The sequence below is a fragment of the Eleutherodactylus coqui genome, chromosome 1 (genome assembly GCF_035609145.1).
Source record: "Eleutherodactylus coqui strain aEleCoq1 chromosome 1, aEleCoq1.hap1, whole genome shotgun sequence".
Lineage (NCBI taxonomy): Eukaryota > Metazoa > Chordata > Amphibia > Anura > Eleutherodactylidae > Eleutherodactylus > Eleutherodactylus coqui.
The window spans coordinates 199409909-199432068 of NC_089837.1; the positions used below are offsets into that span (position 1 = coordinate 199409909).

Genomic DNA, 22160 nt, shown 5'->3' on the forward strand with positions numbered 1-22160 from the left:
TTTGCAGAGCAAGAAGAAGTGTAAAGTAGAGGAAGGGAATGATTTTGTCACCTGATGCTGTCATTGAGTGCATACCTTGAGGATAACTTTGTCCAAGGGACCAGCCACTTGTGCTATGTAGTTACTTAGGTTGAAATAAGACACATGCCCATCAAGTTCAACCTTTCAGAGATCAACTATAGTACATGTACGCTTTTATTTATATCAATTAATGTCATATAATGTAATTTGTTATTATACAAGCATATAGGCCTTTTTTAAATGTCATTGCATCAGCCATTAATATGCCTTTCCTCCATCTTTACCCCTTAAGGACATGGCCTATTTTGGGCTTAAGGACGCAATGATTTTTGGCGGATTTTCATCTCCATTTTTCAAAAGCCATAACTTTTTTACTTTTGTGTCGACGCGGCCGTATAAGGGCTTGTTTTTTGCGTGGCGAACTGTTGTTTTTGATGGTGCCATTTTTGGATACATAGACTATATTGTAAAACTTTCTTCTTTTTTTTTTATGATAACAGGGAGAGAAAACGCATCAATTCTGCCATAGATTTTTTTTTTTTACAGCGTTAATAATGCAACATAAATGATCCATTTTTTCTGTGGGCTGGTACAATTACAACGATACCAAAATTCTTTTTTTTTTTTTTAGGTTTTTCACTTTTCTGCAATAAAAACCCTTTTATGGGGAGGGAAGGGGTTAAAGAATCTTTCCTGTTCATTTATAGAATTCTTAAACTTAAAACTTTTTTTAATTAATAATTTAATAAACTTAATACACATGTTATTAGGATCACCTCTAAGACATCTTTTTTTCCAAGATGAACAAGCCCACTCTTTCTAGTCTTTTAGAGCAAAAGAGACAACCTATCTCATTTAATACTCCAGCTGCCTGCCTTTGAAATCTCTCTAGCTCAGTCATATCCTTTTTACACTGTAGGAACATACTTTATTTTTGGCTGACCTGGATTTAGGGAGTTTCAGGGGAAGTGCAGAAAAGCACAGGCACCCATCTATCGGAGTAAGTGAATTTCTGACTTTACATCATACAGTGCTGTTAACACCAACTTTGTATCCTGAAATAATCCTTAATATATTAACGGTTGTAAAAAGCTGTCTATTAATTCCCAATACTTTTCATTAGTTGACCCTATTCCTGACATAATGAAGTGATGCAAACTACAGTTTGCCACACGAAAAACAAGCCCTTATGCGGCCGCGTCAATGAAAAAATAAAAAAGTTATGGCTTTTGAAAAATGGAGATGAAAATCCGTCAAAAATCGTTGTGTTCCAAAATAGGCCATGTAGTTAAGGGGTTAAAGTTATACGCTAGTACCTGACAACATTTTTTCATTTTCACTTTTGTATGCTGTCGTGTCTAGAACCACAACAGCCCCCGCTGCCTATCCTTATCAGCTTAATGAATAGTAATGTCACAAGCACTGATTAAATCATTCAATGCTTTTCTTTCCAAATTTCTCAAATTATATTTAGTAAATTGTTCTGTTCTCTGTGAATGTAGACTGACAAGATCACGTTCCACTAATTCCTGGAATCTATCAGGAGCTAAGCATCTGGCTTGCACAGGGTAGAACATGGGTTTTTTCATGGTGAAGTGAGCAGCATTCACCCTGTAGTCAATAGATACAAAATGATCAAATTGATTTAATTCAAATAACGCAACTTCATCATGACAAAAGTAGAAGCCTGTTTAGAGGGTAATCGGGCTAATTTGGTTTCAAGTGGAAGCAAGGTGCAAACTGGACCATCCAAATCAAGAAACACCCATCACTAGCTGGGGGGGGGGGGGGGAGAGAACTACAAGGAGATGGACTGTGAAATACTCATTGGGTTTGCTTCTTGTTATCTGGCTGCCCAGTCCTAAGCAAGGGAATTTGCTTAATGGACTAAGGGGCAGCTATACACCTGGAAATCAGGTTGGAAAGTATAAAGATATGCTGAATGCTGGGACTGGGTCACATTTTGAAGAGTGCAGCTCTGCAGCTGTAATGTGCTCCATATTTCCATCCACCCTCGTTAAGAAAGACTTTAGAATGCCCTGTAAGTTGTAGGTCTCTGTCTTTCTCTATTTTATTTCTGTAACTGTTTTGTATTTATTTGTATATCATTTTATTATGTTTTCTTTTTGTCTTTCTTTGTAGTTGCTGCCTTTTTTTGTATGAAAGCTTAAAACTTTAATAAGCTTAGTCCTAGTTACTCTGAATCTCATAGTCTTTGATAGTATTAACTCTGGAGGGCAGTACGTAAGCGCATTTGGGGAACTTCTGGACCCACATTCCAGGAGTTTGGGCCTCAAGAATCGGGGGTTGTATGGACTGCAATGGGCTACAATATATGCTCAATTTGCAACCTGTGTGGAAGATGAGTGCAAGATTGATTATTTTCTTTCACAAAATTCTAACAAACAGTAGGATTTCGCTCTGAACTGTTCACATCAAGAGTAATATTATAAAGATTGAAATGACAAGTAGGTAAGGTAAAGGTAAAGTCTGCTGGTGCAAGCACCGAGTCATAACTGACTCCTAGGGTGACGCCACATTGTGACATTTTTTTAGCAGACTGTTTTTTGCGGGATTATACAGTGTTCTTTTTTCTGTGCAGTTATACAGTGTTTCACGTATCACCTAGTGTATTTGTGCGCAATTGGGCAACCTCATTGACTTATGTGGTCTTCTGTTCCGTTAGAGCATTTTTTCTGAAAAAAAAAATACATGCATGTGAACAAACCTATTGAAATCAATGGGTTCTATTCTCTTGAGTATTGCGTGCTCAAATACGCTTGCATGAATCTAGCCTAACCATTCAACTATAGCAGAAATTATATTATTAAAACATATGATTATAGTAGAAATTCATATGATTTGCCCCTTCAATGAACATTAAAGAGAATCCTGTCATATATTAATGTACAAGGTCATCTTTGACTTTCTATAACATTCATAAACTTCTAATAGCCCCCCCCCCTCCCCATAAAATAATGGACTGCTCTAAATGCATACAAGCAAGCAAGGCTCTCCCCACCCCAGCAGTGGCGTGACAGCTGGTGAGGGAGCGTTAGCGCGTACTACATCAGTGCTGGGGCCATTTCCTTCTCAGGACTGACAGCGGGGATCAGACCTCTGAAACCCACAATCATATAGTGATAGCATATCTTAGAGTATCACAGAGAAATGTCAATATGCCATCCCTTTTTAAATGGGAATACTCTTTTAAGGAACTACATGTACCCAATTTTTTAACTTGATTTAGCAAATGGCATATATTTATTGTAAAGCAGTTAACTGGATCTGAACTTATAATATTTTTCTTTTAGATATGTTGTGGTATCCTAAAATTGCAGTATCTCCCCAGGGGGTTTTCCAACATCTTTTATTTCCCCCAAAATTATACAGCCAGATATTAGCTGAAATTCAACAGTGACCTATAAAATGCATTACAAACTACAGGGCAGATTTACTAATACTATCTAATAGACAGTACAAACGTAGACTAGAAAGTCTTAAATGCGTTAGTTTTGTCACAGTGACTTATTCAGCATGATAAGTCTGGCGTATCTTTAGATTGTCTACTCTTGCCTTATACCACCTATTAGTTGGCTTAGTTTATTCCAGATTTAGCTCCAAAATGTTACCGTTTTTGATGCATGTTGTTGTATTTAGACTGTCTTCTTCCTGTGAATCGATGTCTTCTTCCTAGCAAAGCCACACCCCTTTTTCAGACTTGGAGAAGTGTCAAAACTGTTTAAAAGGCGTCATAAATGTAGTTCAAAGCATTTAAGACCTGAAAAATGTCAACACATTTTTCCACATATTAGCAAAAAAAGGAGTATTTAGCAGTAATTGGTCTATGATAACGTTTATTGCGCGTAGTTAGATAGGCATGCACCCTCTGTATACGGTGTAAAATGGAGAGCCTTACTTTGGTCTTGCAGAGAGATCAGGTGGCTTCACAAACATGCTTTGGATTTAGAAAAAAATAATCTGTAAGACTGCTTTCACGCCTGCGTCCATTCAGGGTTTCTGTCTCTCTGCTCCGTTTTTGGAGGAGAGAAATTTAAATAAAACAGATCCGGTTTTTCCCCCATTGATTTCAATGGGGCTTCAAAAAGACGGAAAGGAAACAGAATGGCTTTAGTTTGCTTCTATTCCATTAGGCTTCTGTTTTATTTAAATGTGAAAATAGTGTAGTCTGCAGCGTTAAAGTTCCATCCAAAAGAAAAAAAAAATCTGATGGAATAGAAGCAGGCTTGATAAAGACTCACCTAGCCGAAACATCGCCATTTTTATGGAGCAATAAACCTCTTTTTTGCTTATTACACCACTGATGCTGCCACTTTATTGCTGCTAACTAGAGATGAGCGAGCGTACTCGGAAAAGCACTACTCGCTCGAGTAATTTGCTTTATCCGAGTATCGCAGTGCTCGTCCCTGAAGATTCGGGTGCCGCTGCGGCTGACAGGTGAGTCGCAGCGGGGAGCAGGGGAGAGCGGGCGGGAGAGAGGGAGAGAAAGATCTCCCCTCCGTTCCTCCCCACTCTCCCCTGCAGCTCCCCGCTCCGTGCCGGCACCCGAATCTTCAGGGACGAGCACAGCGATACTCGGATAAAGCAAATTACTCGAGCGAGTAGTGCTTTTCCGAGTACGCTCGCTCATCTCTACTGCTAACGGAATGGAAGCAAACGGAAGTAGAGATGAGCGAGCATACTCGGTAAGGCGATTTACTTGAGAGAGCATCGCCTTTTTCGATTACCTACTGGCTCGTCCCTGAACATTCGGGGGGGGGTGGGCCCGGGGGTTGCGGGGGGATCGGGAGGGAAAGGGAGAGGGATCTCTCGCTGCCCCGCGCCGCTCCCGACCCCCGCGGCACCCCCGAATCTTCAGGGACGAGCCAGCAGGTACTCGAAAAAGGTGATGCTCTCTCGAGTATATCGCCTTACCGAGTATGCTCGCTCATCTCTAAATAGAAGCCTTTCTATTTGCTTTCCATTTTTTAAAACTCCGTTTAAGTCAAAGGAGGAAAAAATTGATCATTTTTTTCTTTTATTTCCGTTTCTGTCCTCCAAAAATGGAGCAGAGAGACAGAAACTCTGAAAGTAGCCCTATCACAGATATGAAAGCCACATAATATGAGCCGATATTAATATAACTCAAAAAGTGATGTTGCTGATTCAATTTTGTCTATACAGATTCCTTTACGAGCTTACAACAATACCAAACTTTTCAGAACGAGTGTTTTGCATTTTGCTGCAGACAACTATTTCAGAGAACATTGGTGCTATCGAACGGAAGCTGGAACTACTGCAGAAAATTTGTAAGGTAAGTCATATTGTAATTATTTTTGTTACATTGACTTTGGTGAGAATCCATGGCATTTAAAAAAAAAAGGCTTTTTTAGCACTTTCATATTAGTTTTTTTGCATAACATGTTTGGTCACATGGCAGCTGTCAATTTTAGGGGCGGGATAAATGTCCTTAGTGCCGAATGCCAAGTTTTCAAAAAGTTCAGTGTAATAGATGTTGAATGGATATTTGTTTGCCTATCACACCCAAATTACCTTGCCAACATTGTGTTATGAAGGAACCTTTTCATACAGAACAAAAATAATACTGTTGTTTAGATTGGAGAACCCTCTACACAGCTACAAGTGCTTCATGCTTATACGCTCCCCCTGAATACATGCACTACATTTGTACACACGCAATTTGCACAACCTGCATATATACCAGATCCATAAAAAACATGGCAAAAAACAATCTATGACCTTGCCATGTGAATACACCCTTAGGGCTGCTTGCATCATGTCTTAACCATTCATCAAGCATATATATTAATACAAAACAAAGTAATAAACCCTATTGCTAGACAGACAGCTTGACTGGAACTGAAAAGCAGCCCTGGCAGACAAAATCCACCATCCCACATAAAAAATTGGCTCCTCTGTTGAAAAATAGCAGTGCTTTGTGCTTGCTGCAGCAAATTTTGCTTTACTTGATCACGCCCTTTACAAAACTCCTAAATGGGTTTCTCCCCTTTATGATTTTCACAAGCGTGCTCAATGTATTAGTAAGTAGCTCATAGTGCTGTTTCTAGAACATCTGAGAAAATAATGATAAGATGGCCAACCACTTCAAATGCCTAAACCATATCAAGAGCACGAGAACGAAAATAGTGGAACATAAAACACCTTATCACTATGTCAGAGACAAATGTACGATACCACTATACAAGTATCGGTATAACCAATCATACCACCATACAGTGAACATATAGTGGTCAGATATCTACATATTATTGAAAGCACTTTGCAGAGACCAATATTACCTCCGTACAAGACCCAAATAATACTGCCACACCATAACCACATTTTACTACTTCATAGTGACTATTACCAAACTGTTACTGGAAAGCAAACACTATACAAAGTCCAATATTACCACTAATTCACGCCGTGCATTGTAATGCATTAATTCGGCTTGTGAAAATCCACAACATTTCTGCAACACATAAAGCATGCTGCGGATTTGAGAATCTGCAACATGACTGTCTTACGCTTAAACAGACGAATGTGTTTGCAGAGCTTTTTGGACGCATAAAAATCACACATTAAATGTCACAAAGCAAAATCATTGATTTCAGTGGATTCATTCTCATGAGCATATTTCTTGCACGCAATTCCTACATGCAAAAAGGATAGGTCCTATCTTTCCGCTTTTTCGTTTTGCGTGCACAATTGCGCAGAGTTTGAAGTGCAAAAAAATTAAGACTTTTGACTTGTTCATGCGCAAACACGCTCTGTAGCAGCGAGCGTATTTGTGCATGCGTTTGATTTGTTAAGCCCTAAATCAATGGAGTTTGTTAAAACCCTATTCATTTACATTGTACTGTAGATTGCTGCGGAATTTCGGCTCACTTTCTGCAGCTGAAATTCCACAGCTATTCTGCTGTGTGTCAACTCACCCTTAGGGTGCTTTCAGACAAACGTGTGCATACATAGGTGCGCACAAAACTGCGCATCTATTTGAACCATTGGTTCCCTATGGTGTGTTTACATGTCTGTGTTTTACAGGCGTGCAAACGCACATACCTGCAGAACATAGGACATGTGTGCACCATAGGTCTGTGGTGCGTATCAATATTCCCCAGCAGGGAGTCCCCTTGTCACTGAACACTGTGACAGTGTTGTCACAGTGTTCAGTGACAAGGCGACTCCCTGCGGGGAGTAAAGAATCCCCTGCCACAGCTGTGACAGCTGTGGCAGAGGATTTCCTCATCCCCCTGGGAGTCCCCTTGCCACTGAACACTGTGACAGCACTGTCACAGTGTTTAGTGACAAGGGAACTCCCTGTGGGGCTGAAGAATTCCCCTGCCGCAGCTGTCACAGATGTGACAGCTGTGGCAGAGGATCGCAATATTCTCCCATTGCTTTCAATGGGATGACGCTTCTGCAGCCCCATTGAAAGCAATGGGTTTCCGGCAAGTCTGCAGGGATTTTTGGGGAAGGGCTTTAAATATAAGCCCTTCCATTAAAATCATTTCTAGAATGTGTTAAAAATAAAGAAATATATACTTACCTCTCCACACCTGCTGGGGCTCAGGTGCATCCAGCCGCATCTTCTCCCTGCACTGCTCTGAATCTCTTTCAGCAAGCCAGGATTTAAAATCAATGGGAGAGCTTCGTGATCTTCTGCCACAGCTGTCACAGCTGTGGCAGGGGATTCTTTACTCCCCGTGGGCAGTCCCCTTGTCACTGTGCTGTCATACTTGTCACACTGTTGTCACAGTGTTCAGTGACGAGGAGACTTCCCATGGGGAATATTTACACGGCAGTGACGGAGAACTGAGTGTATATATATATATATATTTTTTTTTTTTCTTTTACACAAACCAGGGATGATTTTCCGGGAAGGGCTTATATTTTAAGCCTTTCCCCAAAAATCACTGCAGGGGTAGCCGTCAGCCCATTGCTTTCAATGGGGCTGCCGGCAGCAGCCGCGGCCCCGTTAAAGGCAATCTGCACAGACCTGCATTCACGCGTGTTTGTGCACGTACATGGGTGCGCGGTTTTGTGTGCACCTATGTTCGCACATGCTCGTGTGAATGCACCCTTAGGTTACACTCAAATAGGCATGTATACAAAATTGAAAGAGTTTGCTTGCTGTTTGTCTGATCTCAGATTTTAGATGTGACAGTTTATCTAACTTTCCACTTGCAGGTTTTAAAAGAAGATCCCGCAGTCCTGTGTATTTTGGGTTTGATTCTAGCAATTGGCAATTATATGAATGGAGGAAACAGGACAAGAGGACAAGCTGACGGGTTTGCATTAGACATTTTACCAAAACTAAAAGATGTAAAAAGCAATGTGAGTATAATTTATAAATGCAATGATGGAGTTTGAAATGTCCCCACATACACACGTCTTTAAAAAGGCTCCAAATTTGATATATTGCAAACTGTATTGTCCATCTTAACTCATAAGTCAATCTATATGAAACAGAACTTTTTAACACACATCGGCTCATGTTTATCCTCTACTTATACTTCTTTCCTTCGATAATATACTGTACAAGCAACGAAATGATCATAAGTCCCGTAGAGGGACAAAAAAACCCCAAAAAGTTTTACTTTTTTAAAATTCTTAAATTAGAAATATTTCATAGAATAGTTCAAAAAAACTTTTCCCATTTTTCACCCAAAGAAAAAGGTAAAACATAATTGGTAGTGCCACAATTGTAGAAATAATTGTAAAAACTATTAAAACATTTCATTTTTTATCCTAAACATTGAGCACTCTTAAGCAAAAATTAAACAATCCCAATGTTTTTTTTTTTGTGGCCACCTGCTCACCAAAGAAAAAGTAAATAAAAAGTAATAAAAAAAAGTATGTACCCAGTCATAGTGCTCATGTAAACTAAAGCTTGCCCTGCAAGAAAACAAACCCTCAAGAAAACAAGTCTCATAATATGGTGACAATATGTTTTATTTTAGAAAAAAAGTTTTTTTTTATTTTTTAAAAGTGGTAAATCAGGAATAGAGTTAGGGCTCAGTCACATGGGCGTTTGTACGCGCATCTGACTGTTGCGTTTGCGATCCGCATCTATGTAGACGCAATGCTTTGCAATGGGAGCGGTCACATGTGCGAATTTTTCATGCGCACAAACGCATGCGGCGAAAATTATAGGACACAACGATTCGCAGAACGCATGTAAATGCGTTCTGCGACAAATCTGTGTTCTGTGATGTCCTGAAAACCTATCACATGTGCCTCTAGTATTGAGGCCCCTGGCAGGTTTGCGACACATCATCGGTGACATCCCTGGTTGCATCGGTCATGTGGGTAAACAACATATGGGACCTATGCATCCCAAAGTAAACAGATGATGGGAACAGCAGTGATCGGCAGCGGGGAAGCAATGCAATAGCGGGAGGGGAGTAAGTTTGTTTTATATTTTAACTTTGCTCATCACTCCACTGCAACCATTTGTTTTTTATTCAGAAAACCCCTTAATGAGGTTAAAGTCATGACATACGTATTAAATACATCTTTGCCAGTGAAAGAGTTAACTATATGTACTGTAGAGTGAGTTTTTCATTGTTCCAATAGATCTTAAATGATAAAGGAAGCATCTTTACAAACAGTTTTAATTAACCACATATCATACCAATAAATAACTATACTGTACTGTGCCTGTGGGGTCAACAGCAGGGGGGCTTTGATGATTGACAGCCAGGCTCCAGAGAAACATCTGATCCAAATCACTTACAACAGTGGCTAATGCTGAATAATACATTTCATGCATCTTTAGTCACTGCTGTTTAAAACACCTTTCGGTTGACTTGAGCTTGAGCAAAATTTTGCGCATGTTGTTGCATTTAAGCCACACTGCTTTGTTGAGTGAAGCACAATAGATTATTCTTTTTGGTGCATTTGCTTTAGAAATAGGTCAAACGCAAAATGTAACATTATGAAACAAATGTTGTCCCATTTCATGACTTTATGCAAAAATCACATTTGTACATCTGCCCCATTATTTTTTCTACATGTTTGAAAACTGTCATGCATTTTCCACAAGTGATTTTGGTGGAGTTTTTTTTTAATTTTGAACTATAATAAACATGTATTTTTTTCTGCCACTCGTACAGAAAAGCCTATGGGGTTCAAAAAACACTACAACTAGAGAATGTGTCGATTTGTAGATTTTACCATATCTCACTATGGACTTTTAAGTGACATATATTGCAACTAGAGATGAGCGAGTATACTCGCTAAGGCACATTACTCGAGTGAGTAGTGCCTTAGCCAAGTATCTCCCCGCTCGTTTCTAAAGATTCGGGGGCCGGCGGGGGTGGGGGTGGGGAGCGGCGGGGGAGAGCGGGGAGGAACAAAGGGGAGCTCTCTCTCTCCCTCTCTCCCCCACGCAACTCACCTGTCACCCGCGCCGGCCCCCGAATCTTTAGAGACGAGCGGGGAGATACTCGGCTAAGGCACTACTCGCTCGAGTAATGTGCCTTAGCGAGTATACTCGCTCATCTCTAATTGCAACCACAAGAAGTTGTAAAAAACGCAGCAGAATGCTGAGATTTCATTCTAAATAATCTTATTGTGTTAACTGTTTAAATGTTTGAGTTAAGAATGTTTTAGGGCTCTTTACATTAACTTTTCCAATGCAGTCACTGAAATAATATTTTTTTCTTTTTGTCTTAGGATAATAGCAGGAATTTGCTTTCATACATTGTTTCATACTATATTCGTCATTTTGATCACGTAAGTTTGCTAATTTACTACTTTTGATATATTTAATTCAGTGATTAAAGGGATATTCCGGTTCTCTTTTGTTGAAAATTCTACTATCAGTATAGTTTTCCCCTGTCTCTGCAAAGCAGAATGGAATAGCTAATGACTAATTGAATAGGACAAAATATGGTTGCGGGTTCAGCCCCTTTTACACAGGATGACTGTCAAGCACTGCAGTACCAGGATGTGTCCCAGTGAAGATTGTTCCTGTGCTTTTTAACAGGAACGATCATTGCTCACTGAATGCAGGCAGAACGGGCTTAAAATCGTTCCAGCCCATCCGTCTCCATTCACAGTAAACAGGCCGTTGTTCATAGATGAACGGCGGCTTGTTCACACAGAATGATCGGATCTTTCACGCAAACCAACAATGATTTTTAGGTCTGCATGAAAGATCCAATCAGTGATTTATCGATGATCGGTTTTTCACTGCATGCGTTCACACAGCACGATTATCATACACGGCGCTCGATATAACGAGCAATTTGCACGATAGTCCTACTGTGTAAAAGGGACTTTAGCAACATGTTTACAGAACATAACTTTACATGTGTTGAGTCAACATAAAAGATATATTCCTGGGCTAAAATAATAGGACTTAGTGGCTAAAAGTCCCTGAAAGCATGGTGACTGTCGGGCGCATTAGTGCCCAACAACCGCCCCAGTGACTATCGCTGCTGTGCTTTTACTTAAGTGCAAAGGCAGAGTGGGTTGGTATTGTCATGGATTGCCTGCCTCTATTTACAGTAAACATGCAGTCTCTTATAGACTGGGGGCTCAGTCACTTGGCTTCTGGTTCAGCTAAAAACCAAATGACTCGACAAATGAGAAATTTCTAGCTCAGTGCCTTCCGGCAGCTGCTTGTTTACGGGATGGTTTTACCCGAATTTGTTGTTTCCAGCAATAATTTGGGTGATAACATGCCTCATATCAAGGTACCTTTTTAATGATTATTTTTGAGTTATTACAACAATTCCCTATACTTCACTGAAACTATTTACTTGTATAATGTTATCATCAGTGCTAAAATTCACTGTTAAAGGGGGCAGGAAGGGCTCATTTACATGGGTGTATGTATGTTTGCTGTGTATAATGAACAAAGTTTGGTACTGTGTTAGCCAGCAGAGCAAAATGTGATTGTTCTCAGCAAGAGAAACCAAGTAATCTTGTAGATATGATACATTTTAATTGCTAACAAAAATACATGATGTAATAGCGAGCTTTCAAACCAATGCAGTGTTTTTCATCAGGCTTAAATGGAAATGATCCGAAGAGGTATATATATATATATATATATATATATATATATATATATATGAAAATGATTAATTTACACTTAAAACAACACCAGAACAGGATGAAGAGGAGTAAATACTTAATAAGTCCACTGATAAGGGATGTTTTATAGTCTCTGAATTGGTGTTAGGGGGTCACCAGCCCAGAGTGTTATCTCTGCTACAGATTTCTCATACTTACCAGTCACACATAAACCCTCCTGAAATATTTAGGCCTGTGTTGAGAGTGTCAAAGATGATTAGAAACTTGTACTCCAGGTTCCTTCTGTGACTTTGGGATTTGAAATTGCCTTTTAACCCCTTCCCGCCACAGGGCGTAACTGTATGTCCTGGCAGCGGCGTACTTAGTGCAACAGGGCGTACAGTTACACCCTGGGGATGGTGCAAGATCATAAGAGATCTTGGGCTTTCTGGCAGCAGGAGCCGGCTGTCACTGAGTGGGAGTGCTTCGGAGCAGCGGCACCCACTGTTAACCCCTTCCCTGCCGCAATCTATGTAGATTGCGGCATGAGAAGGGTTCACAGAGGGAGCGTGCTCCCTCTGTGATGTCATCGGCCTCTCGCAATATAATTGCGGAGAGCCTGACGGGTTACCATTGCAACAGGATGCCAGATACCGGCGTCCTGTATTGCCATTGCCTATGATCGCTGTAACAAGCAATAAGGCAGATAAGGCAGACGTTCTACAATGCCTTATCATAGCGATCAGAGCTGGTATGGTGCAAGTCCCTTACAAGGATATCAAAAGTTTAAGAAAGATAAAAATAATGTACAAAAAAAGAAAAATGTAAAAAAAACCCTTTTTTTCTCTTGCTTTCTCTCATATTAGCATCACATTTTTTAAATTAAAACCCCACGTTTGGTATCATCGTATCCGTAATGACGCATACAATAAGCTAAACCGACGCAAAATGCAAATTTTTAGCATTTTGCCTCCCAATAAACGCAATAAAAGTGAACAATTAGGTGTATATACCATAAAATGGTACCAATAAAAACTACAGCTCATCTCGCAAAAAAGAAGCCCTCATTGTCATTCAGTTGAGAGCTGCCCCTGATTGGTCCCTGTGCTGAGCCATTTAGAGGCAGCATTCACTCACCCATTCATGAATTCATGAATGGGTAAGTGAGAGCTGCCTCTGATTGGTGAGGCTGTGACCAATCAGAGGCAGCTCATTCAGCAGGCGGGGATTTTAAATCCGCGGCTGCTGAATACTACTCAGAGCAGTTCAGGCTTATATTTTTAAGCCCTTCCCGAAAATTCATCGTGAGATCGCCCGCAGCCCATTGAATTCAATGGGCAAACATCATTCTTCTCTGCCACAGCTGTTACAGCTGTGGCAGAGGAGAATGATTTGTCTACTATATGTTCTCAATGGGGTCGGCGCTGCTGCCGCCGGCCCCATTGAGCGCATATAGAGAAGAGAACAGGAATCGCAGATAGGTGCGATCTGCGATTTCTGTTCTATAATTTATCGGACGAGCGCATAAAAAGCGCTCATGTGTCCAATACCATTGCAAAGCAATGGTTTTATAAAATCGCCGGATGCATGCGCATGCGCAAATCGCGCGTAAAAACGCCCGTCTGACCGAGGCCTTATGCTGCATGATTAATGTTGTAAAAAAAAGATAAAAATCCATGGCAGAATTGATGCGTTCTCTCTCCTTGCTAGTATAATTTTTTTTTAAAGTTTTACTATATAGTTTATGTACCCAAAAAGGGCACCAATAAAAACTACAGTTGGCCACACAAAAAAACAAGCCTTCATATGGCCGTGTCGACAGTAAAATAAAAAAGTTATGGCTTTTGAAAAATGGAGATGAAAATCCGTCAAAAATTGTCGCGTCCTTAAACCCAAAATAGGCCATGTCCTTAACGAGTTAATATAGTAACATTCATATGTTCTATGTTGTCTCCAACATAAAGCCTCCCAACAGGACATTTACTGCACATGATCAGGTTCACAACATTGGGCGTGGAACATGTGAATGTCCCTGGGATCTTATAGTCCAGCTGTGTGTTGGGGAGTTGTATTCTGTCGGCAGTCCATACATGTGAGCAGAGCTTACAGCTCCTTACCTTGCAGGGATAAGTTCCTTTTTGTGTGTCCGAGGGCAATGCACTCCTGATTATAAAGTTCCTCAAATTATGAGGTTGCCTATAACATAGGAGGGAAGGGTCCGAGAATACGGTTTTCAGACGGTCATCCTTGTGTAGAGTGTGATGGAGTTTCCTTGCAGTTTTCCTTATTACCTCTAGCTGTGAATTGTATGTCACTATTAGAGATACACAAGCATTTTCTTCCTTCTCTGTGTATTGGAGCAGTTGATTTTTAGGTATCTTATTGGCTCTGGTGATTCGGTCATCAATTGATGTGGCACAGTAACCCTGATTTAAAAATGCCCTTTTAAGATGTCCTCTACTCATCCTGGTCTGGTATTGTTTAAAGTGCAAATTAATCACACCATATCATATATATATATATGCATGCCTCTTCGTATCTATTCTATTATGCCTGAGGAAGAACCCTAAGTAGGTTCAAAAGCTCACTACAACATCATGTATTTTTGTTAGCCATTAATAGATATCTTATCTACAAGATTATTTGGTTTCTCTTACGGAGAGCAATCACATTTTTCTATGTATGGTGTACATATTTTTTTTATAAGCGTGTAATACGCAGTATGCAGCAAATATGCATATAACATGCATATTTCCTGCACATATTAAACACCAGACTATGATAATCAGAGCTTCCTAAGCCAAGTGCCATATCTTCTGCAGCCCTGCTTCTTGCATTATACTAAGTTACTAAGTGGATGTTGACACAGCAACTAATCTGATTTTTGCTTTCATTTTAAAGTATGTGCAAGCGGGTAGAATTTGCACCCAGATCTTCAGCAGATTTTGGTACAGATTTCACCCTTTATACTGAAAGGGTCAAATCCACAGCAAACAATTGACATGCAGCAGATTTAAAATCCACAGTATATGTGAATTCCACCGTGTATTCTGCACCATGTGGATAAGATGTCTTAACATGGCTTGGATTATGAATGCTGTGGAAAATTTGTAGCATTTGCATTACAAGTAAACATACTGTGACACTTGGGGATTAGTCACCATGTAGGATCGCCATCTTCTTTACCCAAGATGGTTGGCGCCACTCTCATTAAGACACGGGACTTCTTGAACTCTCTGCCATATGACAGTTCTATTGCACTCATTACCTGTTTCACAGTGCTCCAAACTGTACATTACACTGGTACATATAAAACAAAACCCTGCTGTCTGACCACTGACTATTCATTATACGTCACTATCTAAGTCAGCCTAATGCCTTAGCATCACATCATCAACCTCATAACATAGTCCACTTACGAACCACAGTGTTCCCGTCTCTGGGTTTCACTCTCCTATGCAGGACCGTCTAGCTACATTTTGAAGGAATCAACTCCCTTACAGAAAACCAAGCCAGGTGCAACTTAATTATGAGAGAGACACCCTTTTTCTGCCGAAACACTGTTACTGAGCCCTCTACTGGCCGACTCCAGTACTGTCTCCAAAATAGGAAAATAGGGACATCTAGTAGTGACATCCGATACTCTCTTATCACAATACCCATACTACAAATATAGCAAAATTTAATGTGACATGTAGCACATTAAATAAGCTGTAGCACGGAACTTTTTCTTGCATTTTTATTACCTTTTCAATTACTTTTGTTGTGTCAAGATTAGTTAACTTGCGGAAGCAAGTTATCAGTGTTGCGTTAAACATTGTGTGAGGGAATTAGCTTGGGATCACCCAGGATGCATTCCACAGGTCACACAAGCAGCCAGGACATGGATCTTCCAAACTCAAAATGACATTTTTTTTTTAACTTGAGGTACCAATATTAGGTGTTGTTCCTCAATTGAGACAAATTAAATAGAGGCAGAGTTAGGGAATAACACAGTAATAGATCTATACAAAATGGGGAATGATAATTAGAGGAGGCATAAGAATATTGATTAGCCATCGGCCACTTGGTTGTTCAGTAGTCTATGCAAATGAAAGATGGAAAAGTGCCTCTATAGCGTCGCCTATTCATATGTAGCTAGCCTATAATCCAATGGCCAACCTGTTAACATGCCTTGCAGTAATCTATGGATGTTACCAAATCTAGAGTGTTCTCCATAAGGAAAAGACACCCTAACAGCTATTTTGGGGTTCCTGCCCTTCATTAGTGCAAAAGAGACCTTTGATATGGGTCGGGGTGGCAGGGTGGGGAGTTCGCACCGTGGATAGCAGCAAGATGGCATAGGAAGTCTTTTCAACCACAGCGTCTTGCTATATAGTAAGTAGTCATACTTGCAGCTCAGGGTGTGCAGTGTTTGTAAAATTCTAGAAAAAACAACTTCATTTCTTTGTCATAGAGGGAGATCTCTCCCCTTCACTTACTAGAGAGAGTCTTTGCCATTCAATTTTCTATCATGGTCTGCATAGCTGATTCTCATAGCAGTCAAACCAACCACAGTGCATCTCTCAGAGTGTTGAAGAAAGAAGTTGTTCACAGCACCACTACCCTCAGCATGACCAAATATACTATAGAATATTGCTCACTCTTCTTTTTAATATCCATAAACTCTACCTGCTTAGGCCTCGGTCAGACGGGCGTTTTTTCGTGCGATTTGCGCATGCGCATGCGATCTGCGCATAAATAGAACCATTGCTTCACAATGGGATCGGTCTCATGGCCGCTTTTTATGCGGATGTCCAATAAATTATAGGACACGAGGAATCGCAGATCGCGCCCATCTGCGATCTGCAATTCCTTGTGTTCTAGATATGCGCTCAATGGGGCCGGCAGCAGCAGCACTGACCCCATTGAGAACATATACTACAAAGATCATTCTCCTCTGCCACAGCTGTAACAGCTGTGGCAGAGAGGAACGATGTTCGCCCGTTGAATTCAATGGAGCCGGTAATACAGCCGGCTCCATTGAAAGCAATGGGCTGCCGGCGAGCGCGGGATGAATTTTCGGGAAGGGCTTAAAAATATAAGCCCTTCTCTGAAAATCATCCTAAAATGTGTAAAAAAAAAAAAATATACTCACCTTGTCCCTGCAGTCGGAGTTCAGCAGCCGCCGGCCGGCAGTTCTCCTGAACTGCTCTGTGTAGTATTCAGCAGCCGGGGATTTAAAATCCCCGCCTGCTGAATGGGCTGCCTCTGATTGGTCACAGCCCTCAGCGCAAGGACCAATCAGGGGCAGCTTTCAGCTATTGAATGACAGCTGAGAGCTGCCCCTGATTGGTCCCTGCGCTAAGTCAATCAGAGGCAGCACTCACTCACCCATTCATGAATTCATGTCGTGTATTTTGTGCGACTCTTCCCTTGGCATCCAAGGATGGCCTGTCAATCAGTAAACATGACCATGGGTTGCGTCATCCCTGAACTTCATGATAATTGTCCTTCTCTAGAACATAGTCCAGCATCATCAATCAGGAACCGAAGAGGCGATATGTATGGTACAGTTGTTTGTGTTATTAGTTTAGTTAGACTGTGTTCTTCTAAAACTGTGACTTGGATAATAATAATAATCAGACCTAATGTTATTAGTGATTAGTGCAGAAATCATTCATATGTACAGCGCTCTGGAATTAATGGTTTTTTTAAATAAAAATCCTAAAATCTAGGTAATTCCAATGTCTTGCAGTTGTATCAGTGGTAAATAAATAATGTATGGATATTTACAAAATATTTAGTTGACTCTGAAAGGTAATCTATTTTATTAACTTTCAGAATGCTGTCAAAGAAGAAAACCCCTTCATATTGCCAGAGCCTCAGGATCTATTTCAAGCCTCCCAAATGAAGTTTGAAGACTTTGTGAAGGATCTTCGCAAGCTAAAGAAAGATGTGCTTGGTATGTTATATTATCTTTTGTTATATTATCTATCTAAGCCTCATTAAAGGGGTTGTCCCGCGCCGAAACGGGTTTTTTTTTTTTTCAATAGCCCCCCCCGTTCAGCGCGAGACAAACCTGATGCAGGGGTAAAAAAAAAAAAACTGGATAGTACTTACCCGAATCCCCGCGCTGCGGCGACTTCTTACTTACCTTGCTAAGATGGCCGTCGGGATCTTCACCCACGGTGGACCGCAGGTCTTCTCCCATGGTGCACCGTGGGCTCTGTGCGTTCCATTGCCGATTCCAGCCTCCTGATTGGCTGGAATCGGCACATGTGACGGGGCGGAGCTACGAGGAGCAGCTCTCCAGCACGAGCGGCCCAATTCAGAAGGGAGAAGACCGGACTGCGCAAGCGCGTCTAATCGGGAGATTAGACGCTGAAATTAGACGGCACCATGGAAACGAGGACGCCAGCAACGGAGTGGGTAAGTGAATAACTTCTGTTTGGCTCATATTTAATGCACGATGTATATTACAAAGTGCATTAATATGGCCATACAGAAGTGTATACCCCCACTTGCTTTCGCGGGACAACCCCTTTAAGATATCAAAAGCATAGGTATAACAACCAGGGTAGCAGGCAAAGCAGCTACTATAGGGCCAAACAACTCAGAATGGAGTAGTAGATTAAATGTATAATCACAATAAATTACTAAAGGACAAAAAAAGTGCTGTATATACTCGAGTATTGGCTGACCCGTGTATAAGCCAAGGCAACTTATTTTACCACAAAAAACTGGGAAAATTAGGTGCCTTGAGTATAAGCCTAGATAGACTAGGTAAAAAACCCAAAACACAATACTCACTTTACAGTCGGCGTCTGTGTCCCCTGCACGATGGTCTCCCTAGTGGTGCAGCAAGCTGCTCTGTAATTCTCCCCGCTGTCAGCTCTCTGCTAAATAGGGCTTTAAATTTTCCCCCGCTGTGATTGAATCGAGCGCCGGCCTTGATGTCGTTCACTGAATGACTGTGGATGATCGAGCGCCAGCTGTGATTGGCAGGGACTCGATCAAATCACAGCACCTACTTGATGATGGCGGTTAAATTTAAAGCCTCGTTTACCAGAGAGAGCTGACAGCGGGGAGAATTATAGAGCAGCTTGCCGCACCACTGGGGAGACCATCGCAGCTGCCGGCTGCGAGGTGAGTATAGCGTTTTTTGTTTTTTTTACCTAGCTCACTTGAGTATAGGCCGAGGGGTGCTTTTTCAGCAGAAAAAATGTGCTGAAAAAGTCGGCCTATATTAGAGTATATACGGTACGTTATATTATCTATCTATGCTTCATTAAGATATCATAAGCATGGGAATAACAACCAGGGTAGCGGGCAAAGCAGCTACTATAGGGCCAAACAACTCACAATTGAGTAGTAGAATAAATGTATAACCACAATAAATTACTAAAGGTATTAAAAAAAAACCCTTTGTGCTTTCCATTAAATTCCACATAATAAAATACAACCCTTAAATCATAATTTTAAAAGGGGCTAAATCTCCAAAACTCTACTGAGGAGAGGAATGCAATTTACAACTTTAACATTGAAATGTCAGATTAAGAATGTTTGAGAAAAGTTCACCAAAGAAATGTTAAACAAATAAGCTCTTGTAAGGATCCAGTCTACTCAAATTTCAATAAGGATGAACAAGAGCACTCGAAGATCTGAGAGCTAATGATACAGTATATAAAAGGTTATTCCCATCTGCTACAATTAACTGTAGTGCCACATCTGGGACTGGCATTTTTCTTTATTCCCAGATTCAGGTGAAAACTTAATGTACTAAGTGCAGCCAAAGTTATTGTATAGACCCAAAGTACTATGGGGGAATTGTGTCTCTTATTACATTTCCTGCATCTTAATTCAGCGTCACTTATCTAAGAGGAGGAGAGGTTTTAAATTCCAGAATGCTAAGAAAACCCTTTCCACTATTCACATACCCCTGAAGATGTTGTTTATCTGTGAAACATGTAGGAGAGGTATAAGACACGTTTACACAGAACAATTACTGTGCAAATCACTTGTTAGGCTGGGTTCTCACAGGGCGGATTCTCGGCGGAAATCCCGCGGTTTGGCCGCAGCGAAAAACCGCAAGATTTCCGCCGGGAGAACCACCGCTGCAAAACCCACCGGCGGCTTTGAAACGGCCTGACTGCTCGCTCTTCTGCTGCGGCTGGCGCTCCCATAGAGGAGAGCGCGGCCGCAGCGGGGAAAAAAAATGAACATGCTGCGGCCGGCAAATCCGCGCCGCAGCAGCGGTTTCTGCCAGCTTAGCCGCAGCGGATTTGCCATCCTGTGTGGACGAGATTTCTCAGAAATCTCGTCCACATGGCTGGCTAATCCCGGAATTAGCGTCCGCAGGCGGATTTGCCACGGTGAAATTCCGCACGGAATTTCCGCGGCAAATCCGCCCCGTGTGAACCCAGCCTTAGAGCGAACGGTTTGCGCAATCACTGTGCAGTATGAATACATCAGCAATAATTTCCTGATCGCATCTTTCATGCAGACCATAAAATCATTGTTGGTGTGCCGCTGCATCATTCACTTTAAACATGTAATCGTTCTTCTAACGACTGCCTGTTTACTGAGAATGAAGGCTGGCCGGAATGATTTCCGACCCGTGACACCTCCATTCACTGAGTGATGATCCTCCTATGTAAAAAATATACAAGATCGATCCTCACTGGGACGGCACCCAACAGTCGTCCCATGTAAAAGGCACTTTACAGCTGGTTTTAATCAGAGTGGAATATCTAGTTAGTACAAGATGCTAGTAAATTGCGTTTACCTACCGTAGTATCTGTGTGAGCTATGGGTGACTACAGGGCTATTCCCATTTCACCAATTGTTTTATTGTTGCCCAGCTGAAATGTACAGTATAATAAAAACCAAAACTATTAAACACTTCAGTTAACTTTTCCTACCAGGATTTATGCTTATGTGTTGTTCTGCACAAAGTATTAGCTGGCTCTAGCTGACTACTTGTCATGAATTGGAATGTATAATCAGAAAATGATATGTTTTTATGTTAACCATATTTTTTATAGAATTTCTGTTGATTTTTTTTTTAAGTTTCTATGTCACAACCTATATTTTAAAAACCCTAAATTCCTGTGGTTTTTTAAGCTGAATTCAGCCAGACTGATAAGAGCAACATTTTATATGCATTTATTTTTATTTGTGTGACCCAGCCCACCCAGTGCAGGAGGGGCTTTGGGTCATTTTTGGTATCACCGATGCTTCGTTAAGGAAGAAGTGGGCCCAGTCATTGGTATTGTTCTTCGTTTACAATCTATAATTGCTTGATAAAGAAAACAAACTCTTGACCTCTGATATATTTTGCATGAGGTTAAATACATAACTCAAGATATTTCATATGGAAGATGTGAATTTTGTTCTTTTCAGCATGTGAAACAGAAGCATCAAAAGTATATCAGAAGTGCTTAGAAGATCATTTACAACCTTTCAAAGACAATATAGAAGAATTCCTAAGCAAAGGTAAGATATTTTTATTGAAAGGATTGTAATCAAAATGTTTTAAAATAATGTAAAATGATCAGTCCATTCTACAGATAATAGAATAAAGTAGCATAAAGCATAGAGGAGATTACACAGAATGAACCATATAGTGATAAACAGGTAATGAGTCAGAAATGCCGCTGAGACTATTGGTTGGCTGCAGTGGTCACAAGGTTAGAAAAGCACATGATCAGCCTTTTAACCCTTTCCAATCCATTGTCTGACGTCTAAAGACATTCGGATTGAAGGCTGTACAGCTCCGATGTCGGAAGACATCCGGCAGGGTATTCTTACTGTATATTACTGGCCGCTCTGTTGTCAGGGGCCTCTCCAGTATGTCCCATACCGCAGTACTGGCTCTAGCCAGCAGATGGCGCCATTGTAAAATGGCAGACAGAGAATGCCCCCTAGAAAACCCTGAATCCAAAATTGGATTGCAAAGGGTTAAAAGGAGGCAGAGACCTGCAAGGCCTGGAGTGGTATAGACTGGAGGGGGAACCCCTTCTGCTCCCATCTACCTCCCATCTGGGTTCACATGGCAGACCAGAGCCTAGTGAAGACTCCCAGGACTACTGTGTATTGCATGCATTGCA

General features: G+C 41.0%; 1 protein-coding gene across 1 annotated transcript in view; it reads left to right on the forward strand.

The window, feature by feature from the left end:
* The window catches only part of FMN2 (formin 2), a 166200-nt gene that overhangs the window by 121816 nt on the left and 22224 nt on the right, over nt 1–22160 (forward strand). The window contains exons 10-14 of the mRNA XM_066605407.1: nt 5206–5335; nt 8233–8379; nt 10723–10782; nt 17893–18013; nt 21454–21546. Of these exons, the coding sequence (XP_066461504.1) occupies nt 5206–5335; nt 8233–8379; nt 10723–10782; nt 17893–18013; nt 21454–21546 (551 nt within the window). The remainder of the gene's footprint in view (nt 1–5205; nt 5336–8232; nt 8380–10722; nt 10783–17892; nt 18014–21453; nt 21547–22160) is intronic.